The sequence below is a fragment of the Petromyzon marinus genome, unplaced genomic scaffold (genome assembly GCF_048934315.1).
Source record: "Petromyzon marinus isolate PM22_M1 ecotype Great Lakes invasive population unplaced genomic scaffold, UKy_Petmar_22M1.pri1.0 PM_G_Scaffold_59, whole genome shotgun sequence".
NCBI classification, from domain to species: Eukaryota; Metazoa; Chordata; class Hyperoartia; order Petromyzontiformes; family Petromyzontidae; genus Petromyzon; species Petromyzon marinus.
In genome coordinates this window covers 179,475-192,780 of record NW_027423012.1, presented here as the reverse complement: position 1 = coordinate 192,780, position 13,306 = coordinate 179,475, and the positions used below count along the sequence as shown (strand labels likewise).

The following is a 13,306-nucleotide window of genomic DNA, read 5'->3' as shown; positions in this document are numbered from 1 at the left end:
CACTGTGTGTGTATATACACTGTGTGTATACACTGTATGTGTGTGTGTGTACACTGTGTATGTGTGTACACTGTCTGTGTGTACACTGTGTGTACATTGTGTGTGTGTGTACACTGTGTGTATACAATATGTGTATACACACTGTGTGTACACTGTGTGTGTGTACACTGTGTGGGTACACTGTGTGTATGTGTACACTGTGTGTGTGTACACTGTGCGTGTAGACTGTGTGTGTGTGTTCACTATGTGTGTATGTACACTGTGTGTATACACTGTGTGTGTGTACACTGTGTGTGTACACCGTGTGTGTACACAATGTGTGTACACTGTGTGTAACAGTGATCATAGGGACTGTGACCGAATTTTTAACAATAAACTACATAAATTATAACACCAAAATCTAGAGCCATATTTTAGGCCACTGTCCATAGACAGTGTTGAGTCTATGGACAGTGTTGAGTCCATGGGCAGTGTTGAGTCTATGGTGCAGTTCTGAGTCTATGGTGCAGTCTTGAGTCTATGGGCAGTGTTGAGTCTATGGTGCAGTGTTGAGTCTATGGGCAGTGTTGAGTCTATGGGCAGTGCTGAGTCTATGGGCAGTGTTTATCAGTTCTACAGAATCTGAGCCTCGCTCGCACTGCGTGTTCGCCTATCCGCACTACGATTTATAAAAGCGCCCTGCTAAGGCCTCACGTGATAACAGCCCCACCGAGTCGCCTGCCTGTGATTCGAGGCACGGAACGTCGAATCTCCTCCTCCACCACGACCACACGAGGACATTGTTTTGTTTATAACCTCACCACGAAGGAGGATATAGCTTAAGACCCCCTCCCCAGACACCTACGCAGCGTTGCGCTGGTGAGTGCCGCGTTGAGGCCTATTCCGGGAGTGTCACCGGTCTCGGCTAGATTGCCCAGCCGGCCGAGGCGGCACTTTGGCCGGCTACAGATGCCGCTGTCATGCGATGGTCTCCATAGAGACCTGGAAGATGGTCTCTAGGTTATGTTGTGGGTTAGCAAGCTTCCAAAGGATGCGTGAAGGCTGCCGCTAGGCCTTTGTAACGAATCTTTGCTGCGTGTTTTAAACTTGAATTATTTGCAATGCACGCGTGTCAATGTGCTCTAGAGGAGTTGTAGAACCCTAGCTGCCACTGCTATTCAGTGGCCTAAATTATGGCTCTAGATTTTGGTGTTATAATTTATTTATGTAGTTTATTGTTAAAAATTCGGTCACACTCCCTATGATCACTGTTACATTGCATTTATGGCTTTTATTTTGGTGATTTCGAAAAAAATTGTTTTGGCCATGTTTTTGTTTATTGTAGTACGGAGTTAGACTGATGGCTTTAATCTTAGTTGTCTTGTGGTTGTTGTTGTTATTTGACTTGCATCCCACTGGGATTTTTGCACACAGCGTTGGTGTACGGTGCTATTTCAGGAATATTTTGATATTTTTTTCCTGTATTTTCTGTTTGCACAGTCACGTAATCACTTTAAGATGTTTTCTTGTTCATGTTTTTTGTTTGTTGCGGTTGCACCCGATTCAAGAGCCGAATGGCTCACAGGGCTATACCAAATAAATGAACTATGAACTATGCGTCGCTCAAAGACTTCACTCGAGCGCGTCGTGTTCAAGCTCGCTTTGTCTACCTTAGGAGCTTACAAAGTGCCGCCCAATAATTTACTGTGCGTCTGCCTCTTAGACCGAGTGAATCGCTTGAACAAGTGCACATTCAGAAGCGTAAACTCTGCGAGTATCTCGTTTTAAATTTAGATTTAAAGCTTTCGTGACTGCAGTAATTCATATTCTTAGCTCTTTCGGTAAAGTCACGTTGAAGGGAAACAATAAAATATATAAAACAATAAAAATTCTCACGACAATTCGACCTGATGACGACCGTTTGTGTTATGGTCGAAACGTCGTGAGAATTTTTATTGTTTTATATATATTATTATTTTATTGTTTCCCTTCAACGTGACTTTACCGAAAGAGCTAAGAATATCTCGTTTTATTCATAGTCCGTGTTTCCAAGGATAAAACAAATTGCACATTCTCATTACCAATACATCGACCTGGCTGGCGGTCAAAGTTGCCAGGAGCCCCTTTCCCTGTCGGCTTGACATTTTTTTCAACTCAATTGTTTTTTTACACAGCTCTTGGACAGACGTGCGGCAGTGTTGGTTTCTATCCTGGAAGGTGCTCTCACTTCAGGGGCTGTTTCATTGATGGGAAAAAAAAACCTGAGCTGGGGGTGTAATCAATGTTGTTTTATTGATCTAGTTTAAAACAATCAGCACGAACATCGGTGCCAAACTAACACGATGTGAGGCGCTAGATTTGAAGCTTTCGTGATGTGCAAGGATTCATACTCTGGCTTATTTTCGGTAAAGTCGCGGAGGTAAAAAAAATAAAGTTAAACCCAAGTTAAACTTTAGCAGCCTTATAGTTTACAGCAGTATGCTCTGCAAGGCAACCAGTTTGTCAGCTTAACTACTGCCTCCTGCCTCTGGTTCACGTGTGTAATGCTCTTCAACCTGCACACGGCCATCTCTCCGTCCCCAACCCCCTGCAGCATAACAGAAGGCGGCTTAACTTAGCCCCCCCCCACGGCCCTTCTTGTCTCTCCCCCCCCTTAACCTGTATACAATCTCGGGTGTCTTAGAGTTCCTCTTTGGTTCTATTCGGTAAAGTCACGTAGGTAAAAAATAAAACAAAAATCACGACGTTTCGGCCACAACACAAGCGACCTTCATCAGGTGAAAGGATCAGGCTGTCTCGAGGACAGCGCTGGAGTGAAACACAGCCATGCTCAGACCGCGACCTTTAAGCTGTCCACGGTCTGAGCGTGGCTGTGTTTCACTCCAGTGCTGCCCTCGAGACAGCCTGATCCCTTCACCTGATGAAGGCCGCTTGTGTTGTGGCCGAAACGTCGTGATTTTTGTTGTTTTATTTTTTACCTACGTGACTTTACCGAATAGAACCAAAGAGTATGGATCCTTGCAGTCACGAAAGCTTTAAATCTAGAATTGGCTTAGAGTTCTCTTCACTTGATGTAGCAATTTTTACCGTGATGGTTTCCACCTCAAGACGGAAGCTTGTGCTACTGCCTCCGAAACGTCGTGATTTTAATTGAGTTGTTTTTAAAATTTATTTATTTTATTGATTTTTTTACCTACGTGACTTTAGCGAACAAAAAACAAAGAGTCCGATGTGAGGAGGCGTTTCCCCCAACGTTCGTTTTCTGCGGTGGCAAAAAATGCAGCCTCTGCGAAACGATGAGAACCTAAACATTTTGCTCAACGCAGGAGGAACGTGTCCATCAACGAGGGAGCCTTAGGCATGCATCCAATTGTCCCTTGTGAAGGAGGAGGTCTTTAACCCGGCATGGTTGTCACCTGGTGCACAGGAGGTCGTGGGGTTTGATACCGACCCTGACACTCCCTGCTGTATCTTTGGAGTTGACGTTTCTCGCGCCCCGCGGCCGCGTGGATTTCTCTCCCCGAGTCCTCCGGTTTTTTCCCCTCCACATTCCGAAACGCCACGCGTTTAGAGTATTTTGCCCTGAATGTCCACTTGATATCAGCCCACTATTTGTGGGCCAGGTCTCTTCTTAAAAAGAGCTATGTAGCACGGTGGTGTGCTTCACGTGGCAACATTAAACATTGGTTACTTTTATTAGTATAGATTTTTTTAAAGTGATTTGTTTACTCTTCCTGTAACTCTGCACTCACGCCGTGTTTTTGTTTAGTGTTTGTTGTCATGTTTTGACCCAGTGCCACAGCTGGACATCTGTGACAAAAAGAGCTTCGTAGCGCTTTGGATTCCTCCTCTTGCAGTCTAAATAAATATCATTTCCACTGCTCCTCCTACTCCCTCCCCTTCACCCCTCCTAGCCAAGTGAAGGAAGCCTCCAGGCCGACCATCTGCCACCCCCCCCCCCCCAATGGAGGCTTTCCACACCACCACCCGTTTAGTGGCCTTGCTGATCGTTGTGCTGGGCGACCGTCACAACCCCTTCGCCCTGCCGCTTGACCGTGAGTAGCAAACAGCGCCGCTACCCCACTTGAGACGATGCCCCCTCTCAAAGCTACTCCCACTAAAGGCCATCGATTAAACTCGACACTTTTGACTTCACCAGGCAATGCCCACTGAGCTTCGTGGCTCTTATTTTTTTCAGAAGCGCCCCGGCTCTTGCAAATGATGGCTTCAACGAAGCACTTCGACGTTCAAGCGGGGCCGAGTACTCGAAACACTTGTGGGTATCTGTGTGAGTAGTGTGTGGGTCTCTGTGTGAGTAGTGTGTGGGTTTCTGTGGGTCTCACACAGAGACACAAATACTACTCACACAGAGACCCACACACTACTCACACAGAGAGACCCACACACTACTCACACAGAGAGAACCACACACTACTCACACACAGAGACCCACACACTACTCACACAGAGACCCACACACTACTCACACAGAGACCCACACACTACTCACACAGAGACCCACAGTCTACTCACACAGAGACCCACAGACTACTCACACAGAGACCCACGCACTACTAACAGAGAGACCCACAGACTACTCACACAGAGACCCACACACTACTCACACAGAGACCCACAGACTACTCACACAGAGACCCACACACTACTCACAGAGATACCCATAGACTACTCACACAGAGACCCACAGACTACTCACACAGAGACCCACACACTACTCACACAGAGACCCACACACTACTCACACAGAGACCCACAGACTACTCACACAGAGACCCACACACTACTCACACAGAGATCCACACACTACTCACACAGAGACCCACACACTACTCACACAGAGACCCACATACTACTCACACAGAGACCCACACACTACTCACACAGAGACCCACACACTACTCACACAGAGACCCACATACTACTCACACAGAGACCCACACACTACTCACACAGAGACCCACACACTACTCACACAGAGACCCTACTAACACTCTGCTGTATTTTCGCCCGCAGCTGCGGTTATCATCTCTGGCCACATACGGTACCAAAGAAGCTCACATCAGGTGTATGCAGCAAAGCAGCAACCTCCGGAAACACGACGGAAAGGTGCACGGTTGCGACATCACATACACACACACGTACAGGGCCCAGTTGAGTACGCAGTTTGTTAAGGTGCAACACTGCAAGTACTTGCTCGGCCCGGAGCGACCCCCCCCCCCCCCACCCTCGGGAGCGACCTCTGCCCGCTCGCTGTCTCTGCCCCCCCCCCCCACCACCGCCTCACACAGCCAACCCCCCGTCGATGCTGTCGGAGCAAGACAGGATGTACAGGGCGAGAGAGGGAGAGGCGGTGTACATGGAGTGCTCGGTGTGGCCGCCCGCCACCATCCTGTGGTGAGACCGAACGCCGCGCCTGAGCGTCCGTCCCTCTCCGCCTCTCCTCTCGCTCTCCGCTCGCTGGAGACTCTTTTTGTTTATTTCACCGCCTGATGCCCACCGAGCCGTGCAGCTGTTTTTCAGAAGCTACCCGGCCATGTCGCAAACGACGGCCCTGACGACGCGCCTCGAAGCTCCCTGTCGCGAGGGCTGTACGTGCCCTGAACTTCTTTCGCACCCTACGTGGCCAACCGTGCTAATCTGTGCCTCCGTGGATCTGGGTGTCTGTGGGTCTCTCTGTATGTGTACGTGCCCTGAACTTCTTTCGCACCCTATGTGGCCAACCGTGCTAATCAGAGGCACGAGAGCCGAGTCTGTTTTGGAATGCCGCCAGCGGGTTTGCATGGCTGGCCACGTACGGAGCGAAAGAAGTTCAACATAGAACACTCCCATAGACTTCAATGCTAAAGGCTCCCATAGACTTCACTGTTAAAGGCTCCCATAGACTTCAATGTTAAAGGCTCCCATAGACTTCAATGTTAAAGGCACCCATAGACTTCAATGTTAAAGGCTCCCATAGACTTCAATGTTAAAGGCTCCCACAGACTTCAATGTTAAAGGCTCCCATAGACTTCAATGTTAAAGGCTCCCATAGACTTCAATGTTAAAGGCTCCCATAGGCATCAATGTTAAAGGCTCCCATATGCTTCAATGTTAAAGGCTCCCATAGACTTCAATGTTAAAGGCTTCCATAGACTTCAATGTTAAAGGCTCCCATAGACTTCACTGTTAAAGGCTCCCATAGACTTCAATGTCAAAGGCTCCCATAGACTTCAATGTCAAAGGCTCCCATAGACTTCAATGTTAAAGGCTCCCATAGGCTTCAATGTTAAAGGCTCCCATAGACTTCAATGTTAAAGGCTCCCATAGACTTCACTGTTAAAGGCTCCCATAGACTTCAATGTCAAAGGCTCCCATAGACTTCAATGTCAAAGGCTCGCATAGGCTTCAATGTTAAAGGCTCCCATAGGCTAACATTTATAATTTCGCGCGCGCGGGGGCGGGGTAGGGCGACTGTCGATGGCCGCCACGCAGACGTGGCTCAGAGCGAGAGAGCGAGAGAGGGGCACTCAACGCGGCGGAGGGCCGCGTGAACCTCGCCGCCCCAACGTCCCCCGGGACGTTCGCCTCCGCGTCTCGCGAAGCAGCCGACCCCGGATCTCAAATCCCCCGACGGCATCGCCGTCAAACCTCAACGGTTCACGCCCCCCACGCCCCCCACGCCCCCCACGCCTTCCCGCGCACCGCCAGGTTCAGGAACTACCAGAGCTTGAATGTTGAGGGCGAGCGCTTCCAGATCTTCGAGAATGGCACCCTTCACATCGTGGACTTGCGGCGCGAGGACTCGAACACTTACACCTGCTTCGCCATCAACAACCTGAACACCGGCCAGCTGCGGGCGCACCTCTCCGTGGAAGGTGAGCAAAGTCGCCGCCGGCAACAAACCCGCCGGCCGGAATTCCTCTCCGATCCGGCGCCGAGCCGTTAACCGCTGCCGCACCGCAACCGCCGCCATCGAAGACGAAGATCCCCCACCGTGTAGCCCAGGGGTAGGCAAATGTTTTGACTCGCGAGCCACAGTGCGTTCTAAAATTTGACAGAGGGGCCGGGCCAGGAACAGATGGATGGAGTGTTTGTGTGAACTAAATATAAATGGCGTGTTAAAAATCATTACGTGAAAGGATTTGGCCTTTAACAGGTAGCAAAGCATTTATTTGCAAGGCAATTTAACAAATTGCACGAATCTGAACAATACAAAAATATGTCGTAACGTGACTGATCAAACATCGTGAAAACAGCGCCGTCTAATGGGGAAATGGGGGCATTACAGGAGAAAGGTAAAATTTAATTTAATAATAATAATATTTGGACAAGTTCGGCGGGCCAGATTAAAAAGCCCAACGGGCCCTAGAAGGCCCGGGGGCCGTACATTGCCCACGTCTGGTGTAGCCTCAACAGGCCGCAGGGGCAAGCGCTGTTAGCAAGTAGCACCTGTGAAGGCCGGCACGGCGCACGAGGGGGTGGGTGGCCAGCGCCACGCCCGACCGCCTTTGTCTCCCCGGTGCTGGCGATGTTCGCCACACACCGCGCCGGGTGCTCGTTTGAGGCCGAGTCGACCTAGGGGAGACCCAAGACGGGTTCAGATAATCATCACCGCGTGTTGGTGGCCGTGAGCGGGAATCGAACTTGGGTTCGGCCGGGTTCGTAGCGCGGCGTAGCACGGCGTAGACCGCTACACCCGCCGCCGCCACCACCACCACCATTAACTAACACCACCATCACCCCCACAACCACCCCCACAGTGGCGTCGGACGGTGAGGAGGAGGACGAGGAGGAGGAGGAGGGGGACGAGGAGGAGGACGAGGAGGAGGACGAGGAGGAGGACGAGGACAAGGAGGACGAGGAGGAGGACGAGGAGGACGAGGAGGAGGGCCAGGACGATGGCAAGGAGGCCTCTACGTCCTCGCCATCGGCCCCCAACGCCGGTAGCGGCCGTGACGGCGGTGCTGACGATGGCGAGGATGACGACGACGAGCTGTTAGCTACCTCGCCAGGTACGCGGGAGGGCGGCGGCTTGGATCGTCTGTCCACCCTGACGATGCAAATGGCCGTGGTCAGCCCAATGAGGTCGGCGGCGCGGAAAGTCCTGGGTTTTAAAAAAACTGGGTTTCTGGCCACCCCGTGAATCTCCATTGGCTGCTCGGGTTCCCAAGTGCTTGCTCCATTCATGCTTGGATTCAATGTTAAAGGCTCCCATAGACTTCAATGTTAAAGGCTCCCATAGACTTCACTGTTAAAGGCTCCCATAGACTTCACTGTTAAAGGCTCCCATAGACTTCACTGTTAAAGGCTCCCATAGACTTCACTGTTAAAGGCTCCCATAGACTTCACTGTTAAAGGCTCCCACAGACTTTAATGTTAAAGGCTCCCACAGACTTCAATGTTAAAGGCTCCCACAGACTTCAATGTTAAAGGCTCCCACAGACTTCAATGTTAAAGGCTCCCACAGACTTCAATGTTAAAGGCTCCCACAGACTTCAATGTTAAAGGCTCCCATAGACTTCAATGTTAAAGGATCCCATAGACTTCAATGTTAAAGGCTCCCATAGACTTCAATGTTAAAGGCTCCCATAGACTTCAATGTTAAAGGCTCCCATAGACTTCAATGTTAAAGGCTCCCATAGACTTCACTGTTAAAGGCTCCCATAGACTTCACTGTTAAAGGCTCCCATAGACTTCACTGTTAAAGGCTCCCATAGACTTCACTGTTAAAGGCTCCCATAGACTTCACTGTTAAAGGCTCCCATAGACTTCACTGTTAAAGGCTCCCATAGACTTCAATGTTAAAGGCTCCCATAGACTTCAATGTTAAAGGCTCCCATATACTTCAATATTAAAGGCTCCCATAGGCTTCAATGTTAAAGGCTCCCATATACTTCAATGTTAAAGGCTCCCATAGACTTCGCTGTTAAAGGCTCCCATAGACTTCACTGTTAAAGGCTCCCATAGACTTCACTGTTAAAGGCTCCCATAGGCTTCACTGTTAAAGGCTCCCATAGACTTCACTGTTAAAGGCTCCCATAGACTTCACTGTTAAAGGCTCCCATAGACTGCACTGTTAAAGGCTCCCATAGACTTCACTGTTAAAGGCTCCCATAGACTTCACTGTTAAAGGCTCCCACAGACTTCAATGTTAAAGGCTCCCACAGACATCAATTTTAAAGGCTCCCACAGACTTCAATGTTAAAGGCTCCCATAGACTTCAATGTTAAAGGCTCCCATAGACTTCAATGTTAAAGGCTCCGATAGACTTCAATGTTAAAGGCTCCCATAGTCTTCAATGTTACAGGCTCCCATAGACTTCAATGTTAAAGGCTCCCACAGACTTCAATGTTAAAGGCTCCCACAGACTTCAATGTTAAAGGATCCCACAGACTTCAATGTTAAAGGCTCCCACAGACTTCAATGTTAAAGGCTCCCACAGACTTCAATGTTAAAGGCTCCCACAGACTTCAATGTTAAAGGCTCCCATAGACTTCAATGTTAAAGGCTCCCATAGACTTCAATGTTAAAGGCTCCCATAGACTTCAATGTTAAAGGCTCCCATAGACTTCAATGTTAAAGGCTCCCATAGACTTCACTGTTAAAGGCTCCCACAGACTTCAATGTTAAAGGCTCCCACAGACATCAATTTTAAAGGCTCCCACAGACTTCAATGTTAAAGGCTCCCATAGACTTCAATGTTAAAGGCTCCCATAGACTTCAATGTTAAAGGCTCCGATAGACTTCAATGTTAAAGGCTCCGATAGACTTCAATGTTAAAGGCTCCGATAGACTTCAATGTTAAAGGCTCCCACAGACTTCAATGTTAAAGGCTCCCACAGACTTCAATGTTAAAGGCTCCCACAGACTTCAATGTTAAAGGCTCCCACAGACTTCAATGTTAAAGGCTCCCACAGACTTCAATGTTAAAGGCTCCCATAGACTTCAATGTTAAAGGCTCCCATAGACTTCAATGTTAAAGGCTCCCATAGACTTCACTGTTAAAGGCTCCCATAGACTTCAATGTTAAAGGCTCCCATAGACTTCACTGTTAAAGGCTCCCACAGACTTCAATGTTAAAGGCTCCCACAGTCATCAATTTTAAAGGCTCCCACAGACTTCAATGTTAAAGGCTCCCATAGACTTCAATGTTAAAGGCTCCCATAGACTTCAATGTTAAAGGCTCCGATAGACTTCAATGTTAAAGGCTCCGATAGACTTCAATGTTAAAGGCTCCCATAGTCTTCAATGTTACAGGCTCCCATAGACTTCAATGTTAAAGGCTCCCACAGACTTCAATGTTAAAGGCTCCCACAGACTTCAATGTTAAAGGCTCCCACAGACTTCAATGTTAAAGGCTCCCACAGACTTCAATGTTAAAGGCTCCCACAGACTTCAATGTTAAAGGCTCCCACAGACTTCAATGTTAAAGGCTCCCATAGACTTCAATGTTAAAGGCTCCCATAGACTTCAATGTTAAAGGCTCCCATAGACTTCAATGTTAAAGGCTCCCATAGACTTCAATGTTAAAGGCTCCCATAGACTTCAATGTTAAAGGCTCCCATAGACTTCACTGTTAAAGGCTCCCATAGACTTCACTGTTAAAGGCTCCCATAGACTTCACTGTTAAAGGCTCCCATAGACTTCACTGTTAAAGGCTCCCATAGACTTCACTGTTAAAGGCTCCCACAGACTTCAATGTTAAAGGCTCCCACAGACTTCAGTGTTAAAGGCTCCCACAGACTTCAATGTTAAAGGCTCCCACAGACTTCAATGTTAAAGGCTCCCACAGACTTCAATGTTAAAGGCTCCCACAGACTTCAATGTTAAAGGCTCCCACAGACTTCAATGTTAAAGGCTCCCACAGACTTCAATGTTAAAGGCTCCCACAGACTTCAATGTTAAAGGCTCCCATAGACTTCACTGTTAAAGGCTCCCATAGACTTCACTGTTAAAGGCTCCCATAGACTTCACTGTTAAAGGCTCCCATAGACTTCACTGTTAAAGGCTCCCATAGACTTCAATGTTAAAGGCTCCCATAGACTTCAATGTTAAAGGCTCCCATAGACTTCAATGTTAAAGGCTGCCATAGACTTCACTGTTAAAGGCTCCCATAGACTTCACTGTTAAAGGCTCCCATAGACTTCAATGTTAAAGGCTCCCATAGACTTCAATGTTAAAGGCTCCCATAGACTTCACTGTTAAAGGCTCCCATAGACTTCACTGTTAAAGGCTCCCATAGACTTCACTGTTAAAGGCTCCCATAGACTTCACTGTTAAAGGCTCCCATAGACTTCACTGTTAAAGGCTCCCATAGACTTCACTGTTAAAGGCTCCCATAGACTTCACTGTTAAAGGCTCCCATAGACTTCACTGTTAAAGGGTCCCATAGACTTCAATGTTAAAGGCTCCCATAGACTCACGGAGGTGCACACATCGAGGGCAGTCAACAAAGTTCCGGTCAAACGGAGATAAAAGAACGCTTTGAAAATAAAAAAGATTCTCAGCATCGCAACTCTAGGCAGGGGTTTGCTGTTTTGGCAAAGAGCGTTGTTGACACTCGGGTGTTGGTGGTGGTCCACCGCTCACCGCAGAGGAGTTACAATCGGGCACCCAACGTCGATGATGTGACAGTCGGCGTTTTAATTTACCAAATAGCTTTAAACGTAGTGTTATGGATCGTCTCTCTGAATGATTGGGTGAGTGGCAGAGTGAACAAGTGAGGAAGAGGTTTCAGTCTCAACTATCAACAACCTCCAACAAATCTTCCATCTCCTAGGAGGTGGTGGTGTTGGTGGTGGTGGAGATGGTGGCGGTGGTGTTGGTGGTGTTGGTGGTGGTGGTGTTAGTGGTGTTGGTGGTGGTGTTGGTGATGGTGATGTTGGTGGTGTTGGTGGTGGTGGTGTTGGTGTTAGTGGTGTTGGTGGTGTTAGTGGTGTTGGTGGTGTTGGTGGTGGTGGTGTTGGTGGTGTTGGTGGTGGTGTTGGTGTTGGTGGTGTTGGTGGTGGTGTTGGTGGTGGTGTTGGTGGTGGTGTTGGTGGTGATGTTGGTGGTGTTGGTGGTGGTGGAGATGGAGGAGGAGGCGGAGGGTTGTAAGAGGCCCCCCGGTACTCGTACATTGCTCTCATCATAGCGATGGCGACTGACGTCTCGTTTCTCCGCTTGCCCCTTTGCAGCGGCAACGACATCATCAGCGACGTCATCAGCGGCGACGACGTCATCAGCGACGACGTCAGCGGCGGCGACGACGTCAGCGGGGCGGGCGTCTGCCACCAGCAAGGCGTCTTGCTGCCCCGGTGCCGCTTGGGCCACGGCGCTTCTGCTCACGCTGGTGCCGTCGTTGGCGCGCGGCGGCGACGTCTAGAAGGAAGCTTTTCTTTCTCGCTCTCGCAAAAATCTTTACGATTTGCGATGCCCCGTTGCGTTCCGACATCGTTTCTCGTTTCCACGCATTTACGTTGTCCGAGTTTTATTGGGGGAGAAAAGTGACGCGCCGTGTGCCCGCGACGTCTCGCGGAGAGCCGTCTTGCGTGACGATTTTAAACGCGAGTTGCGACTGAGTCATGCCCTGAAGTTGTTCCATGCTGCTGCTGCTGCCGTGCTGAAGACGTAATGATAAAGGCGCCAAGTTAGCTGTTGCTGCTGTTGTTGACACAAATGTTGCCGTTGTTGATGGTCCAGCTGAGGCAGGGAGAAGCTGCCTTAGTCTTGCGGGGCGAACGCTGTTGTGGATCTGGTGGGGGGGGGGGGGGCGCTGTGGTGCTCTGTGAGTGATGTACAGCAACGGGAGACTAGAGTCTTGTGCGTCCGTCTCGTCTCACACGCTTAGGTGAGGACATCACTGATTAAGAATATTATTTTGTTACCAGGTTCAGAAGGGCCCACAACTGGGGCCTATCGTTGGCTTCCGATTTCACCGATTTTCCTCGAGTCGAAATAAAAACATCTGATTGTGAATATAACAGCACGAGCTTTAACTACCCGGCTTCACCCGGGACTTGGATTCACCACGTCCGGCCACCTTTGTCTCCCGATGTTCACACCACAACATTTACACGTTTGAGGCTGAGTCGACCTAGGGGAGGCCCAGGACCGGTTGAAATAATCGTCACCGGTGGTGGCCGTGAGCGGGAATCGAACTCGGGTCGCCGGGTTCGTAGCGCAGCGTAGCGCTAACCACTACACTACCGCTCCCCCCCCCACACACAGACACACACAGACACACACACAGCCACACACAGACACACAGACACACACACAGACACACACAGACACACACACAGACACACACACAGACACACACACAGACACACACAGACACACACAC

At 49.2% G+C, this 13,306-nt stretch overlaps 1 protein-coding gene across 3 annotated transcripts; it reads left to right on the top strand.

Annotated features, from left to right (window-relative positions):
- The first annotated feature begins 660 nt into the window (after positions 1 to 660).
- Positions 661 to 12,941, top strand: LOC142918256 (uncharacterized). 3 transcript variants are annotated; one of them, XM_076062392.1, is made up of 8 exons: positions 661 to 858; positions 3,894 to 4,034; positions 4,178 to 4,255; positions 5,014 to 5,106; positions 5,289 to 5,394; positions 6,688 to 6,854; positions 7,740 to 7,991; positions 12,156 to 12,941. In XM_076062392.1, exons 2-8 carry the CDS (start codon positions 3,944 to 3,946, stop codon positions 12,341 to 12,343), a joined length of 975 nt encoding a protein of 324 aa, XP_075918507.1. In that variant the 5' UTR covers positions 661 to 858; positions 3,894 to 3,943; the 3' UTR covers positions 12,344 to 12,941. The 3 variants fall into 3 exon arrangements, with proteins under 3 accessions (XP_075918507.1, XP_075918506.1, XP_075918508.1); XM_076062391.1 differs by having other exon boundaries at positions 4,178 to 4,267; XM_076062393.1 differs by lacking the exon at positions 4,178 to 4,255.
- The last annotated feature ends 365 nt before the right edge of the window (positions 12,942 to 13,306 follow it).